Source organism: Capra hircus, chromosome 29, assembly GCF_001704415.2.
Source record: "Capra hircus breed San Clemente chromosome 29, ASM170441v1, whole genome shotgun sequence".
NCBI classification, from domain to species: Eukaryota; Metazoa; Chordata; class Mammalia; order Artiodactyla; family Bovidae; genus Capra; species Capra hircus.
The window spans coordinates 42665889-42683254 of record NC_030836.1 but is presented as its reverse complement, the minus strand read 5'-3'; the positions used below and the strand labels follow the sequence as shown (position 1 = coordinate 42683254).

Here is a 17366-nt window from a genome sequence, read left to right as displayed (position 1 = left end):
CGCCAGACTGCGAAGACTTCGGCGGCTCAGGGCTCCACCCCGGCCGCCCTCTCCACCTTCCGGCAGAGGTGACCGCCGGGCAGCAACACGAGGAGGCTGGCCCTCAGCGTCCACGGGAAGCGCTCTGAGCCCTGGCTCCTGGCCCACTTCCTGCCCCTGCTCCCTGGGACAAGCTTCAGTGGGAGTCCGCCTGGGAGAAGCCGCACAGCTCCGTCTGTCACACTCAAGAGGCCTGAGCCTCCTCCAGCTCCTAATTCTCCTGCCGTCAGGCCTGACATGAGTTACTCTTCCTTTGGGCCTCTGTCTTTCCTGAGTGAAGGGGGGACCGGGATCTTTTCTAGAGACGAAGAATATTCCGAGTACCCCAGTTAAGTCAAAGAAACACCAACGCACTCTTCTAGTCAACTCCCACACACATGTTCTGTCATTTATGTTTGCCTGCAGACGTTAAATGTCACAACACTTGGCCTGGGACTCTCTCCAGCGTGCAGAGCAGGCACCCTTCAGAAGACCTTTGACCTCTGCCCTGGGCTTCTGAGAAGTGGCACAAACATATGCATTCGGTGGTCTGTTTCCACGACTGGCTCCTCACCACCAATGCCCTGGGCTTTTCCCTGCCCGAGGCTTCCTTCACAGGAAGAGGTGTGGGGCCATCACAGCTACGTGCCCCGAGAGTTTAGATCCAATGCTGGGTGGTCTGAGCCCTTACTGCTATGGCACCTCAGCACCAGGAAGCCGTCCCAGCAGCTGAACAAAGTGTCTTTTATTTGTGACACACAAACACAACCAATGCAAGAAAAAGATCACTTTTCCCTTTGATTCCAGTGATAACAAGTTGCTAAAGAAAAAAAATAATTATATATATATATATATCAAGAAGGCATTTTATCTCCAAAGTTTCCTCTAAAAAAACAAAAAAAAAACAGGAAAGGTTAAAAAGAACCACACACGTCATGTATACATCTGACATTAATGAAAATAACCTGAAATAGAGTGGAAAACAACTAAAAAATAAGTCTCAAATTAATATTTTTTAACATGCCCCGAACAAACCACCAGGGATGGGGGAAGCCTGGTGGGCTGCCGTCTATGGGGTCGCAGGGTCGGACACGACTGAAGCGACTGGGCAGCAGCAAACAACCAACCAGAAAGCCTGGTACAAGACCTGCTGCTTCTTAAAACCAAGACCTTGCGGGAATGGAGACTGATGGCTGAGAACTGAACAGGCTCAACGGCAACAGGGTGACCTACAAGCTTCAGGCTCTGCCTCCCTGCCCAGCCTGACCCCCATCCCCAGCAGCCTGTGGGTGGCGGCAGAGGCGGCTAGACAGGCATGGCCCACACCAGTGTCCATTGACCAACGGGGCTCAGTGCCAGGTGTCCAGTGAAGGGAGAGAGACATGGACGCTTCCCTCCCTTTATGTGGGATTTACACTGGGGTCCCTCTGGGGCCCTGTGAGTGGGAGGTTATCAGAAATCCATGTTCTAAAATGATGAATGTTTATCATTCTGTGTGTCCTTCGACAGACAGCAGGGATCAAAGGAAAAGCTCTTCCTGAATATGCTTCCGTTGTTTCACGATTCTTGGAAGGAACCCTCTAACATCCTCCCAGCAATGAAAACCCTCCCCTTTGGGTACAAACTGCTGGGAGCCAGCCGAGTGGGGCAAAGCTGGGAGCCAGCGGAGTGTGGCAAAGGTGGGTTTGCTCCAATGTGAAGGTACGGGGCCCTCTCCAAGGGAGTGCTATGTCCACCGCTGGCCAGTCAAGAGCATCGCAGAGCACTCAGTGGGGAGGCTGTGTGCCCCAGCCCCGCACACGCGGGAGCCTGGGAGAAGCCAGAGCAGCTTCGGGGAGAAGGGCCTGCACAGGTGGCCTGAGCCAGGGCAGGGGCTGGGGTGTGAGTGGACTGAGGTCAGAAGCACTGACCAACCTCCTGGGAGCAACACTCCGCAGGCAGGACCTTTGGGATGCTCTGGAAGGCAGAGCTCCAGGCTGTCCCAGGGGAGGCAGCAGGTGCTTTTTCCTGGATAAGGATTTGGTCACTCTCTTCCCTGGAAGGGGAGTAAGGTCTGGGGATGAGGGGTAGCCTGAGCTCTGACCCCATGCCCTGTCCACCCCACGAGAGAGGAAGCGGCTTCCCCGCCCACCTGCCACCACTGGCGGCACCAGGGAGAAGAGCAGCTGCGGGGCCGCGTCCTGTGCTGCCAACCAGGGTGGGCCTCCCTGAGGGAGCAGGGGCCAGGCTGGGGGTGCAGGCAGGCCTGCTGCTGGCTGGGGGCTCTCTGAAGGCTGGGGGGGCAGGGGGGATGGCGGTGGGGAAGGAGACCCACCCTCAGAGAGCTAACAGCACCAAGATGAGAGGAAACAGCATTAAATATGGCAGGAACGAGGGGCCTTAAGGGGGAAGACGAGGGGCTCCCTGATGTTATTTCCCCCTTGAGAGTCAGATCGGGGCAGGGGGCAGGCGAGAGGCAGAGAGGCACCGAGGGGATGGAGATGAGCAGGCCGGGCTCCAGCTCTTTCCTATAGATAAAAACCTCGGGCCACCACCTTGAGATCACAGGGCCAAGCTCGGGATGCAGCCTGGTCAGAAGCCAGAGAAGCCCTGGTTCCCGCACAGGCCCCACTGACGCGGCTTCCCGGCCCCTCGGCATCTCGCTGACAACCACGGGCTCCCAGAGCCAGCTGGTCCCTGGGACAACTCCACTCTAACTGCGGATCCACAAAGGCACAGCCAGGAAGAGCACCCTTGCTCCCCGGAGTTGTGACACAAAAGGCCTTCCAGGGGTCTCCGTCGAGCGTCCCCTCCACCGAACAGGAGGAGCCACTCTGAAGCCTCTCTCGGCACAAGATCCTACGCCGAGCCCATTCCTCTTTGGGAACCAGCCAGACCCTGACCCAGGGCTCCAGGATTTTCACGAAGCTGCGAATAAACGCTCCATTCGTCCAGCTGTGTGTGTGGCGGGGAGGGGGCTTGTCAGGAATTCGGCGGCAGGGAGGTCACAGAGCCCCACGCTCAGGGCCGAGGGCCACGTGAGAAGGCAGCCACTGTGAGAGGACGCCCCGGGTGCCCGGCTCCTCGCTGCCCCTCCGGGCAGCCTGCCCTTCCACGGGAAAGCAGGGGGGCAGGCGGACCACCCCTCCCCAGGGTCGGGGCTGAGGAGGCCGCCTGGCAAGTGGCGTGAGACCGGGGAGAGGACAGGCCTTGGAGAGTGCGCTCCGGCTTCGGACTCAGTGGCAGCAGCCGCCACAGTGCCCACTCGAATGGGAGTGCTGGCTGTCCCCAAACTTGGTCCTCCGGCTCAGGATCTCATAGGAGCAGTCCTCCCCACAGCAACCGGACATGCTTGGGGAAGAGTCATCGATTTCAAATCTGCAGGCAGGCAGGAGGAAAGGGTTGGTGGGGGGTGGCTGACTGCCTTTCACCCCAGGAGTCAGGGCTCAGGAGCAGGGCAGGGGACCAAGCCGGAGGCGCGCCCACACCATCTCCCCCAGCCTCCGCCCCCTGGACCTCAGGCCCAGGAACTCCGTGTCAGGACGAGGGGGGCCAGGACAGGGAAAAAGACATGGGCCGGCAGCTGCCGCCGCCCAGAGGGTCCCCCACCAGGCCCAGCTCCTTACTGCAGCGCTTCTCTGAAGAACTGGTAGGCGCCATGATTGTGCTTAAATACCGTTAACATAACTTTCTTCATCTGTGTGCTGAGAAGGAAGCAGAGAGAACCTTCCAGAAGGAGAAACAGGTGCTAAATCACACAGGCTCTCTCGTGTCTCCGCCTGCCGTCTCCCGCTTGCTCCTGGGAGTGCTCCTGAGCCCTGCTCGGTAGTCTCACTGCCGCCCTCTGAGACGAGGCTGCTCCCCACCTGACTGGCTTCTCCTCCGCGCCCCAGTGGAGATGCACAGAACAGGCCCTTGGGGTTGCTTGCTGCCCTGGGCCCACTGTACCAAACATGGAGTCACGGCAGGGCAGGGAGGTTCCAGACCCTTCCAGAACATTCCTGTGAGCCTTGTCCCCACCTCCCCTGCTGGGTGTACAGCAGAGGCAGCTCCTCCCGAGAGCGACACACACACAGCGGTACCTGTTGGCCACGAGCTGCACAATCTGTATGGGGAATTCACACACACACACACACGCCCCACCCCCTCCCTACCTGTTGGCCATGAGCTGCAGAATCTGTATGAGGAACTTCCCCAGGCCTTTCCGCCGCACCTTGCTCTCCAACTGCACCTCATAGCTGGGGGAGGAAAGCAGGGTGAGCCTGCAGGGTCCATGAGGCCTGGCCCAGGCCCAGACATGCGTGTGGCCTCCGCCTCCTCCCCCTGCCCACCCCCGCGCCGCAGCCCCTACCAGTACAGGACTTCATCACCGCACTCCACATCAAACCGGAAGTGAGAGAAGGCGACAGGCACCGATCGGTTTTCCCATGCAATGAGGTACCAGGCTCGGTCGTCCGTCATCTCCTCGCGCTTCTCTCGGTCCTTCCAGCCCCACTCGCTCTGCTCGTACCTGGGAGACAGCGGCAGTCAGGACAGCGACTCTGCAGGGCACAGCTGGCACCCCGGCCTCCGCCCCAGGCGTGCTTACATGGTCCGCATGTTGGTCTTGGTCAGGTCGAAGGCCCAGTCCACGGTGGCCGGCTCCAGGCCGGACACGCGCTTACATTCAATAGAGACGTTCAACCTGCAAGAGGAGAGGAGGCGTCTGGAGCCGGCGCCAGCCCCAGCACCGCCCGCTGCCCGGACAGCCTGACGAGGCGCGCCTGGTCTCAGTTCATCTACAGGGAAAAGCTGAGCCCGGACGGGACTACAGAAGGTGCCTGCGAAGGAACGAAGCCGTTCAGGCTGAGATTAACGACTGTCATCACCAGCCTACCACCATCCTGACCACAAGCCCTGCTTCCTGCTGCCCCCCAACACCGTCCTTATCAGACTCAACACTCTGTCAACTCCTGCCCCTCTCGGCTACCTCTTTGCTCTCTCTGCCCATTCTTCTCTACTTTGTTATAAACACCCGAGTCTTCTCTGGTCTCTTAGCTCCTGCCCTGAGGCCTTTTTCCTGTTGCTTTCATTTCTGAATCAAGTCCTCACTGGGCACCCATGGGAGCCCTTCATTCTTATCTTCCAATCTTGCCTGCAAAAGTGGCTGGATGACCTCAGGCCCTTCAGGAAGACTGCAACCCCCTCCCCCTGAGGAGTCCTGCCTGTTGCCTCCTCTGAGGCCACAGGGATGGTCTCGGCTGACCAACAGAATGCATCAGGGTTCAGGTTCACTCCAAGTTCTGTTTCCCTAAACTAATCAATGAGGCATTAAGGTATCAATCTATTTTTGGGGGGCCATGGCAGGCAGCTTGCAGGGCTCCCTGACCAGGGCCTGAACACGGGCCACAGTAGTGAAATCTCTGAGTCCTAACCACCGGACTGCTAGGGAACTCCCTCGATCTGCTATTTACTTCTAGATGACTTAAGTAAATTACAGTTAAACTCTTTGGCATACTGTGAAATCACATTTTCCAGGAAGCACCACATTCTGAAAGGACTGACTTGACTCCTCGGAGGACATCACCCCTGGAAGCCGCCATCACCCCTGCTGACTGGCGCAATGTATGAGCTACATGTGTGCTCGGCCATGTGAATACAGGACTCCTGGCTCTGAAGAGCCTTCTTTCTTTGTACTACTGGCCATGTAGTGGTCAGAAATGACCCAGCACAGCACTGCATCTGTCTTACCTATCAATTTTCCGAAGGCCGGTTGGAGAGTATTGATTCTCCACTAATCTGACTTCTTTAAGCACATGAAAGTACAGTCTTAGCCACACAAATCACACACAATTCCAGGCACCAAATGAGCCCAGAGTCAACTGGCAGTGCCTGCTTCAGAGCTGGCCCATGTTTCTGGAAGTCATGAGACTGCGGGGCGGGAACACTGAGATCACAGTAAGGAATCTCTGTTGGTGTTCAGTCGCTAAGTTGTGCCTGATTCTTTGCAACCTCGCAGACTGCAGCACTCCAGGTTCCTCTGTCCTTCACTATCTCCCAGTTTGCTCAAATTTATATCCATTGAGCCAGTGACGCTATCTAACCATCTCATCTTCATCGCCCCCCTTTCCTCCTGCCTTCAGTCTTTCCCAGCATCAGGGTCTTTTCCAATGAGTTGGCTCTTAGCATCAGGTGACCAAAGTACTGGAGTTTCACCTTCAGCATCAGTCCTTCCAATGAATATTCAGGGTGGATCTCCTTCAGGATTCACTGGTTTGATCTCTTTGCTGTCCAAGGGACTCTTGAGTCTTCTCCAGCATCACAATTGAAAAGCATCAGTTCTTCCGTGCTCAGCCTTCTTTATGGTCCACCTCTCACATTTGTACATGACTACTGGAAAAAACTATAGCTTTGACTATACGGACCTTTGACTGTATCACTCTGGCAAAGTGACATCTCCGCTTTTTGATGCACTGCCTAGGTTTGTCACAGCCAAACTATGCCAAAGGACTTCCTGGAATCTGAATGATGATGCAGCTTTGGGAGGAGCTGTACCACATCTGATCACAGACAGGAAGAATACCTTAACGTGGTACTATGAAACTCAGACACAGCCATGCGAGGCAAACGCAGCGTTACCTACTAGAGCCTCTCCTCGCAACTCACACATTTACACTTGTCTTATCCCATTCACTAGAATACTGACACCAGCTCCTACTTACAGTGCTGGATATACTCTGTGATCCTTAAAACCACCTTGCAAGTTTGGCATCATCATTCCATTTAACCAATAAAAAATAAGGCTCAAAGAGTATGTCGACTTAACCAAATATGGTTAATAAGAAGCATCATTACGATTCAAACCCATGGTGATGATTCTGTAAAATCATAGCCCCTTTTTTTTCTTGAGCCAATAGCATCTCTGGTACCTATTTTATAAGCCAAAGCAACAGAAAGGGGAGGGGAGCTTTAATCCAGAATCAGCAGTGAGCTGGATTAGGGAAGAGAACAGGAGTAATAACAGCTCCCTCTGGTCCAGCCTCAGTGTGTTCCGGGCACTAACACTGCACGCAATCCTTCCGATGACTCTGTGGGCAAAGCACCCATTTCGAAAACTTAGACACAGCGAAGGCAAGGAATTTGTCCAAGGTCACAAAGCCCTAAGTGGCTTTTAACCATTATACTATATATTCAGGGAAGGAGCGCTGGAATGAGAGTGAAAAGTCCCCTCAGCCGTCAGGGAGAAGCTCCTCAAGCTCAGACTCTCATTTAGCCTCTCGGAGGCTCGGTCCTCTACCTAAAACGAGGGAATGAGCCCAGATGATTTCTCAAGTTTGTTTCCGCTCTGTGGTTCTCGGTTGGAGAGCACGGCCAAGTCCCACACAGACGTCAGTCTGAGATCAGACCACCTGCGCTCATCCGCAGACCCCTCTAGTACCCTAACGGAGGGATCTGTATCAGCAGAACACTAGCCATCGTTTCTGCTTTTTCACTAACAAAGAAAACGGAAGTCTGAGGACACCTACTCTGGAAAGGTGAATTCCTAAAGAGCAAGGAGAGGACGGGTAGGAACGCTGAACACTCACCCATTCCGGTCGTATTTCTTGAACACTGGGAAAGCCTCCAGTGGGTCTCCAAGCTGTGGAGGGAAAGAAAAGGGGAGTACACAGCACAAGCGTGGGCCTGGCCATCACCAGCTCCACCCTACGTGGACCCACATGGAGGCACTGCTCCCCGGCCCAGGAGCAGCCCTCACACAGACCCACCATCTGTCTTAGCTCTGAAGTCATGTGTAGGGTGTAGGAAGAAGGCCCAACAAAGCCGTAGCTTCATTTGACACGGGAAAGAAGAACCTTTTCTGCCTAACACTAAAACACTGGCCTCCGGGCCTAAAACCTGCTCAGTGCTCACCTGGGCCAAGAGAAGAGAGGTCCCCTGATCCACTCATGTCCTTCTACGAAGTCCTCAACTAACCTTCCCTGGTCAAAATCCAAGATGGACAATCATGTCCCTGGGCCACATCCTTGGAAATATGACTGTTTACTGAGTGGACTAAAAGAACAACAAAACCTGGAATGTGAACTGCAGCAGGAAGGGTGACCCAGATCTCTCCTGGTTCATGGGAAAGCTGAGCTGCTCCCAGTCAGGCCCCTCAGGTGCTCAGAATCACGGCTACTCCTCCACTGACTGCAGCCCCTTGAAACCAGGCTGCTGCAAACCCCAGTGCACACAAAACCTGTGGCCCCTCCCAGGCAGGCAGTAAATGTCTGAAGGCAAGAATGAGAAGACTATACCATATTTTACTAGGGAGGCTTCCTCCCCAAGATGCAAAACCCTAGTAAAAACTTTTCCAGACACTTTTCCAGTGGTAAGGAAACAGACCCACAAAGAGAAGCAGCCACCTTCTCTTGACTCCACACTTCCCTGCACGCCTGGGTCCATCCCTGGTCCTCCTCACAACTCTCCCAGGCTTCCAGCCAGGCTGGTCCAAAGCCCTACCCCAACCCCACCACAGCAAGGAGGCAGTAGAGGTGCCGATGCATAGTAACTCTGTTCTGCCACAGGGTGGCGCCAAAAGAAGTCAAATTTAAAACCAAGCTCAAGTTGCAGGAGGAAGAGACTGGGAGAGGGGAGAGTTACCCTGTTGGCGGCGTCCACTTTGGCACAGACAGCATCCATGGCTGCTCGCTCCTCCAGCCGCTTCTGTTTCTTCTCTTTTGCTTTGCTTGACTTCCTCTGCAAGAGGGAAAAGCAGAGTGGGCTGGAAGGCAGTGACCCACGAAAGACGGGACTTGACTTTCCCTCTGAGGACCCTGAGGGCCGGTCCCTGATTCGCGTGCCTGGTCTCAGCAGCAGGAACTCAGGTCTGGCTGGAGACCTGAGCGTTTCCCAGTCATGAGACCGTGGGAGCATCGTTAGACTTCTCCACTTCCCTACCAGGAAGAGGATTGACCACAGAACCACTGGGTCACCGTGAGGACTCAGTGAGAGCACAGGGCAATAACTGAAGCAGAGCCCCGCACCTCAGCAGCTGCCTAATAAATATTCATTTGTTCATTCCCTCCTAAGGCAGGAACAAGTAATTTTAGACACATTCAGGGCAGGTTTCAGGAAGGCAATGGCATCTGAGGCAGCTGCTGATAGCTGCTCTTAAGTATAAATTTATTCAAAGCCTTTTCAGTGTCTTCAGGCTTCAAGAAACAAAGATCTGCTCTGGGGACAGCCTCCTGGGGAGGTAGGTCCCTTTCTAAGCGAGGCCTGAGACACTCCAGCTTAAGGAGACTGAGCTGCTCCCAGAAATGGCTGCACAGGCAAGGCCAGTGAGTGGCAGTCGCACTTAACACCCAGTGACGCCAAAGACAGAGTGAAGGGCCCCAAGGAGTTCACCTGGGGACAGAGGCCACACTGACACGTGGTCAGCAGAGCCAAGCTGCAGGGGCGGCTGTCCATACACAGAGAAGCAAACCACGAACCGCACTCCGCCCCCCGCCCATACCTCCAAAAGGAGCACATCCGGTCTGGAGAGTCACATGAGGTTTTCTCAAGTCTACATGGACCCTCCCCTCTTACCCTGTGTAAAAACTGGTAGGCTTCCCTGGGGGTCCAGTGGTTGGGAGCCCGCCTGCCAGCGCAGGGAAGGTGGGTTCCAGCCCTGCTCCGGCAGGATCCCATGTGCTGCGGAGCCCAGAAGATAAGCCACCGCCACAAGAAGCCCACGCAAAGTGATGAAGAGGAGGCCCTGCTCCCCGAAACTAGAAAGAGCCTGCGCGCAGCAACGACGACGCACCACCGCCAAAGAACGATCCAACAAACAAACTGGAAACTTGGGGAGAAGAGCCCAAAGCTCAACAGCCCTTGTCCAAAGCCTCTTTCTGCCCTGTACTCCCTTCAGGTCTTAGGACAAGCCACAGCCATTCTTGGAGCCTCCTTCCCTCAACTGATGAGCACGGTCCTGAATACCTCCTTTAAAGTATTAAGCCCGTGAGGGTTACTGCGGCCTGTGACCAATAAGCGACACCTCCCATTCTCACTTCCAAGGAGGGGCAGAGCAGCACAGGCACCTCCTCAATCACCCCAAGGCACTGGGAAGACGGCTCAGCTTTTCACCAGCCACATGGCCTCGTCTGACCCCACCCCTCACTTCCTGACCTCACCAGTGAGACATTTTGCTACTTCCAATTCCACCTTAGCTGGGACACAGCCCAGGAAAGGGTGAGCTGAAAAACCCAACTGCCAGATAAACTCTACCCTCGGTTCCTCCAGGAATGAGTGCTTAACTCCTGCACAAGCAAGCAGGAGGCACGAGTTCCGATACCAGCTCACAGGGGTGGCTCTCTTAGGTTCAGCCTCGCCCAGCACCGGCTGTGGACCAGCTGCAGGCTGGGCACTGCAGGAAGCCGGGCTGGAGCCCCTTTCTTACCTCCCTGGAGGAAGGAACAAACAAGAGAGCAGACTGTCTTCATGACGCTGGGATCTGGGGATGAACTAGCCCCTCTCTACCACAGAGAGGTTTTAGAGCATCCTTTTTTTTTCCCCTCTGGGAATCTGAGTTTCAAGACAACACTGAGATACTCATCTTGCAGAACACTTTCACAAGAAGAAACTGAGGCTCAAAGGGATGTCGTGACTTGTTCAGAGTTCCCCAGAGAGCAAATGGCAAAAGGGAGACTCAATCCCAGGGGCTGGGCTGCAGAGTTAGCATCTGTCCCCCCAGCCACGCTGTCTCCCACTGGGAGAGCCTACCCGTGGCCAGGACCTTCTCGGCTCTGTTCGGATAAGGTCAAGATGAGACCTCGGGAGCCCCCAAAGCAGCCGCTGGGTTGGTGACGCATTCCTCATTACCCTTCTGGCATCGTGGCAGCTGACGTGACATGCCCACACAGTACCACCCCAGACCCCACCTCCACACTGAGGTAGGGATAAAGAACAGGGAAACCTGAGGCTGAAGATCACCAGGGCTGTGCGATGGGGCAGAAAGGACATGCGCTTTGGCATCAAACAGGCCAGGCAACTGAGAAAGGAACTCCACCTCCAGGAAAATGGGGACTTGACTGCCGGCCTAACGGAACAGCTGCAAGGCTAGGCCAGAAGTCCACACACCTTCACCGTCGAGGCCAGCTCCCTGCCTTCACCCTGCACGCTAGCTCTCTCCCAGAGTGATACAGAGCTGAAGGATCAGAGGTACTGCACGTGTGACGTCCAGAACCCAGAAGGCAATGAAATCTAGGTTCCCTCCATAGCGTCTCATTCTTAAGCGCCAAAAGTAAGCAATTCCTAAGCACAAGCAGCAGGAGGGCCAGGTCTGGGCCTCCAGATTTATGGGCTCATTCACACAGGGGAACAGGTGAGCCAGGCGGCTCTTGGAGCTCCAGGCCGCTGTGGCCCAAGACTGTGGATAAAGAAAGTGCCCCTTAAGCGCTTCGCTGCCTGCACACCAGGTATGAGACAAGCTACGGCCGGCTGGGCCAGACAGGCAGAGCCCTCCCCCGAAACGAGCACATGCAAGGAAAAGTGGTCTCCTACTGTTCCAATTAGCTTTGTCCTGCCTTGTGGAGGTAAGACTATCCTGCGGGGACACAGGAAAAGTCTCCTAATTAAAATGGGAAATAAGCACAGTGAACAGTAAAGCTCCTTGTGGTTAAGTGTCTTTCCCAAGGGAGCTTTACATAATAAAGAGTGTGGGATTTTGAGTCAAGAGACCCAGATTTGATTCTCAGCCCTCCCACTTACTTAATAGCTGTGTGACTTTGGGCAAGTTATTTACTCTCTTTCCAACAAGTCACTCAGTTCCCCTGAACCACAGTTTCCTTATCAATCAGTTCAGTTCGGTTGCTCAGTTGTGTCTGACTCTTTGCAGCCCCATGGACTGCAGCATGCCAGGTCTCCCTCTCCATCACCAACTCCCAGAGTTTATCCATAAAACGGGGCTAACGATTCCTTTACCTCACGGGGCTGTTGCGATGGAAAAAAAGGATATACTATACCAGATACAAAAATTCTTTATTGTAAGGATTTCTGTTCACAAGTACCTAGTACCCATAAACACCTGCTGAATAAATCCTCCAAGATTCAAAGCCAGGTCTGAACCCCAAAGTCCATGCTCCGTCCATCAATTAAACGTAAATGATGCTTGCTGTAATAAACTGATGCAAGTGCTGTTTTCACATGCAGCCGTCAAACTCCTCCCCTTGCTATTTCTATCAAAGCAGTCTCTCTCTCTCTCTTTTGGCCACACCTTGCAGCTTGTGGGATCTTAATCCCCTCACTAGGGCTTGAACCTGCACCCTTGGCAGTGAGAACACAGTCCTAACCACTGGACCACCTGTAAGTCCCTCAAAGTGGCATTTCTAAGACTGCTGGGCATAATAGTAGCTCTCTGACTGTGAGGGGTCACAGAGTGAAATTAAAAAACACCAACATGGGGGCAGGAGGCACCTTTCAGAAAAAAGCCTTGGTACCCTTTAGGTTTTCAGTATTAAGGCTTCCATCCCACAAGGAATCCAGAAAAAAAACTTGTTTCTGGCAAAGAGAGTGAGTGAAAGTTGCTTAGTCGTGTCTGACGCTTTACAACTCCACGGACTATACAGTCCATGGAATTCTCCAGGCCAGAAGACTGGAGTGGGTAGCCGTTCCCGTCTCCAGGGGATCTTCCCAACCCAGGAGTCAAACCAGGGTCTCCTGCATTGCAGGTGGATTCTTTGCCAGCTGAGCCACCAGGGAAGCCCGAGACAGAGCTCTAAATTCTAATTCCTCAGACACCACCTGTGTGGCAGCAAGGGCGAGAGAACTATGAAGAGAACGGCGCTCCACCTGAGGCCCCCTCTCCCTCAGCCAGCAGCCAGACCGCCATATGGAGCAAGGCGCTCTGCTGGAGGGCGATGACTAGGAACCATGACCCTTCCGACATGAGGTGGGGAGTCTACAGCCCCCCACTCATAAAGAATGAGGATAACGAGAGGGTTCTGGTTCTGCATCAGGGAGGAAAATTCAAATCTCTCTTTTGTAGTGAGCTTTAGGCCGGAAGAGACCAACCAGGTAGGGGCTGTTCTGAGAAACACATCTGTAACGTATGAGTAATAAGACTGGGGCCCTAGAGGAAGCAGCAGGATCTCAGGATCTCTGAGGCCCGCTGTTTCAACTCAGCCAATGAGGAAGTGTTGAACAGAATGGCATGTTATGCTTGCTGCTTTCTGCTCAGTCTGGAATGGCTGATGCTGGGCAGATTCACCAAGTAATACCAGGGACACAAGATTTTACTCAGTTTCAACAGAAGATGGGGCCTGGGACCTTTCACTAAAATCTAGGTTAAAGATGCCTAAGGCCTCCAGACTTGATTTTCTACACATGAAGCACAGTGTCCAAAAGTCCTTGCTGAAACACAATGAATAGGTTTTGACATGGATTACATAAAGTGCTCTGACATGGGTAAGACAACCATTTCTGTCTAACAAGTTGATTTATTCAGTCAATAACTATTTGAGTGGAGAGGATAAAAATCTAGGTTAATAACTGTAGGGACAAACCCAATGGGTTAAAAATAGCACAAATCTATTTTAGAAAACTGAAGGCTGAGAATACAGGGGAAAATAACAGCCCTTATTTAAGAGGCAGCCATGTGATTATTTACATTTACTATCTCATTTAATCCTCACATCTGTCTCAAAGGGAAGGTATCATCCTCATCACATCCATGAGGAAATTCAAATCCACAAAGGCCAGGTCACTGGCACAACATCATGCTGCCAGGAAGATCAGGCTGGAACTGGAGTTTCTCTGGCTCCAGAGTGAAGACTCACTAAAGGTGGTGGAAATTTAGTGTAAAAACTAATAAGATACGTGGTGCCAGGGAGGGCCAGTTACTTATTCAGGAGAGTGACCAGTGCTGCTCAAACTAGGACTTCAGGAAGGTGAACTCACAGAAACACGCGAGTAACTTCTGCCCAACCTTCTATCAGCACATGCCCGGGAAAGGCATAAAACGCACCTCTAGACTGCCTTCTGCGGAACAGGTGGTCACTATCCATCCGGGGCTGGGGCCATCACCAGGGCCCTTCCACCGCCCCCTGCTCAGCTTCTGCACAGCTTCCCCATGCAAAACCACCTGCGGTGTGAATACCACTAGCAACCCAACTAATAAGACCCACTTGCGTGCATCTGGGAAGCCCCTGAAGGCAAGCCTCTGTCGATAAGGAAAAGAATGTTTCTGGAGCAAGAGGAACCTGGTGGAGACATTCGAAAGATCCTGGGGAAACCAGCTTCACCGAGTAGCGGGAAGCGCTGAGGCCGGGGATTCGAGAGCCCTGAGTCAGGGTCTGGCCCCCAGTCACTGTCTGTGACCTTGGCTGGGTGCCTCGTTTCCTTTGGGCCTCGGTTCCCTCCGAGCCAGTGCAGGCCTAGGATATGGGAAGCCACGAAGCTAGTGACAGCCGGATGACGGGTGACCCCCGGGGGCGTAGGGGATACCCAGGGACTGCTCGGGGATGGGGGGTGGGAGCCAAGAAGATAACAGATCCTAGAGGAAGGCAGGGGCGGGCGCGACGCGAGAGACGGGGGGCACCGTAGGGGGTGGGGCCCGGAGAGGGGGCTCCCCAGGAGATTTCCAGGGCTGGGCCGGGCGTGGGGACACCTCGACTGAGGTAGTCGAGTCATGTGGGGGCTGGGAGGGGGGGTCACGTGAGGCCGGAGGGGGTCAGGGTCACGTGAGAGGGGGTTCAAGGAACAATGGGGGCGCACGGGGGTGGCAAGGGGAACGGGGAGCCCTCCCAGCCCTGGCGTCTCCTCTCCCTGCCTCACTCACCCCCATGGCGACAACGGCGGCGGTGGCGCTCAGCTCCTCCTTCCCACACTTGCCGGCTGGGAGGCGGCGGTAGCGGCGACACTGGAGCGGCGGCGGGCCCTTACTGCGCATGCGCCTCGCGGGCTCCCCAGCGCGCCCCGGCGGGAACCGCGCCGGCGCAGAGCCCCGCGAAGGGACGGGCTGGGGTAAGGCGCGCAGGTGGAGAGCCTGGGAGGCGGGCCGAGGGTCTAGCACTCCAGAAAGAGGCGGGAGGCGCGGAGCAAGCGTCGCGCTGGGAATGACGTAAGCCCGGGCCCGCCCCCTTCTCTCCTGGCTGTGTCTGTAACCATGGCAACGGCTTCACAGCCCTCGGGGCAGCGCGCTGCTGGGCAGCCTGGTGAGTGGCAACGCCGCCCCTGCGCTTGCCTGCGCGTTTCCTCCGCCTGACCCGGTCATCCGCTGAGCAGCCACCTTCCCAGCCGACCAAACACGTCAAGACCTCTGAAATACCTGCCCCTCCTACAACCCTCGGGCATAGGAGAGGTGTTTGGAACATTTTCCACCTTCTAGATCGTGAACTCTTGAAATCCCTTTTCTAACCAGAGTCATTCATCCATCTAACTTTTTTTTCTTTTTAATTCATCTGTATATCTATCTTCTAAGCATTCATTCATCCTCCATTCATTCGCTCTCTCAATAAACACTGACTAGGACCATACCGGAGAAGGCAATGGCAACACACTGCAGTACCCTTACCTGGAAAACCCCATGGATGGAGGAGCCTGGTAGATTGTAGTCCATGGGGTCGCGAAGAGACGGACATGACTGAACAACTGCACTTTCACTTTTCATTTTCATGCATTGGAGAAGGAAATGGCAACCCACTCCAGTGTTCTTGCCTGGAGAATCCCAGGGACCGCGGAGCTTGGTGGGCTGCTGTCTATGGGATCGCACAGAGTCGGACACGACTGAAGCGACTTAGCAGCAGCAGCAGCAGCAGCAGGACCATACCTGAGGGGGGCATGGCTACTCCCTCCAATATTGCTCCCAGAGAATCCCCATGGACAGAGAACCCCGGCCGGTATGGTCCATGGGGTCGCGAAGTGTCGGACACGACTGAGCAACTAAGCACAGCACAGGACTCTACTAAGGCTATGCGGAGCCCAGGGGATGCAGAAAGAAACAACGTGCCGTCCCAGTCCAGAACTTACACTTCAGAGGGGAGGTGGGCATGTTTACTGGGGAGTGGAAGGTAATGTGAAATTGAGACATCCGGCGTCCTGGACTTCGTTCATTTCAGTCTATCCCAGCAGACCAGTGTGACCACCGCTTGACCCGCATCACCATCACCTGGGGAACCTGTGCACTGTGCAGGCCCTGGGGCCTACCCCAGAATCTCCAGGGCTGGAGCCAGAATATTTGCTTCTAAGAGCTCCCCAGATAGGGTCATACTCATGGAAATCAGAAAACCACCACCCAAGACAAGCCTCATAAGCTTTGTCAGGTCTTACTCCCTGTCCTTCCCTCAGCACAGCACAGGGGTGGCCCCCAAACAGCCACTCAAGCAGCATTTGTTGAGTGCCCATCATGTGCTAGGCACTGTTGCAGGCAGCAAAGAAAACAACAAACAGAAAAGGCACTGCCCTCATAGAAACTGTATTCTAGAAGGAATAGGAAAATTATAAACGAAATGAGTGAACCAGTAACATACATATCATGTTGGATGATACACATTATATGCAGGAAAACGAAACAGGGAAGACAGATGTGGAAAGTCAAAATTTGTTTTTATTTTGTTTAATATTTATTATTATTTGACTGCATCAGGTCTTAGCTGTGGTACACGGGATCTTTAGTCCTGACTTGCAAGATCTTTAGTTGTAGCATGTGAACGCTTAGTGGGATCAAGTTCGATGACCAGGGGTGGAACCTGAGCCCCCTGCTTTGGGAGCACAGAATCTTAGCCAGTGGACCAGCAGAGAAGTCCCCAGGCTTATAGTTTTAACTAAAACGTTCGGAGAAGGCAAACAAGAAGTGACATTCGAGTCAAGATCTGAAGGAGGGGAGGCAGAAAGTCCGGAGGCCATCTAGGGGAAGGGCATTCCAGGCTGGGGGGTGCAGGTAGTCCAAAACTCCCCAGCAGGAGCACGATTGGAATGTTTGAGGAACTAACTTCAAGCCGCACAGCAGGCTGGAGCAAAGTGGGCCAGCGGGAGAAGGGTGGGAAGTGAAAATCAGACAAGTTAGAGGTGGATTCTTTAGGGCTTGTAGGGGTTTTTTTAAAGATAATGTTACTTATTTCTTGACTTTGGGCTATGCTGAGCCTTTTTGAATCTCAGGCTGTCCTCTAGTCGCGGCAAGCGGGGGCTACTCTCCAGTTGCAGTGTGCGGGCTTCTCACGGCAGTGGCTTCTCTCGTTGCAGAACATAGGCTCGAGGCACGCAGGCTTCAGGGGTTGCGGTTCCCCGGCTCTAGGGCAAAGGCTCGGTAGTTGTGCTGCGTGGGTTTAGTTCCCTGAAGCATGTGGGAGCTTCCCAGATCAGGGCTCAAACCTGTGTCTCCAGGCAGATAGATTCTTGACTACTTAGCTACTAGGGAAGCCCAGGCTTGTAGA

The 17366-nt window shown here is 54.2% G+C and overlaps 1 protein-coding gene across 2 annotated transcripts; it reads right to left on the bottom strand.

Annotated features, from left to right (window-relative positions):
• NAA40 (N(alpha)-acetyltransferase 40, NatD catalytic subunit) lies at nt 396-14999 on the bottom strand. 2 transcript variants are annotated; one of them, XM_018043312.1, is made up of 8 exons: nt 14774-14999; nt 8617-8712; nt 7563-7615; nt 4586-4681; nt 4349-4507; nt 4152-4235; nt 3624-3701; nt 396-3375 (listed from the first exon to the last, which is right to left on the bottom strand). In XM_018043312.1, the coding sequence occupies exons 1-8, from the start codon at nt 14882-14884 to the stop codon at nt 3234-3236; spliced, it is 819 nt and encodes a 272-aa protein (XP_017898801.1). In that variant the 5' UTR covers nt 14885-14999; the 3' UTR covers nt 396-3233. The 2 variants fall into 2 exon arrangements, with proteins under 2 accessions (XP_017898801.1, XP_017898802.1); XM_018043313.1 differs by lacking the exon at nt 3624-3701.

What these genes read in the sequence shown, in the direction of transcription:
- NAA40 (XM_018043312.1), bottom strand. Translation starts at nt 14,884, where the DNA reads ATGCGCAGTAAGGGCCCGCCGCCGCTCCAGTGTCGCCGCTACCGCCGC. An exon ending in GGTGATGAAGTCCTGTACTG is followed by an intron (nt 4,236 to 4,348) that starts GTAGGGGCTGCG and finishes TTCCTCCCCCAG; the next exon opens with CTATGAGGTGCAGTTGGAGA. An exon ending in TTCTTCAGAGAAGCGCTGCA is followed by an intron (nt 3,376 to 3,623) that starts GTAAGGAGCTGG and finishes GCCTGCCTGCAG; the next exon opens with ATTTGAAATCGATGACTCTT.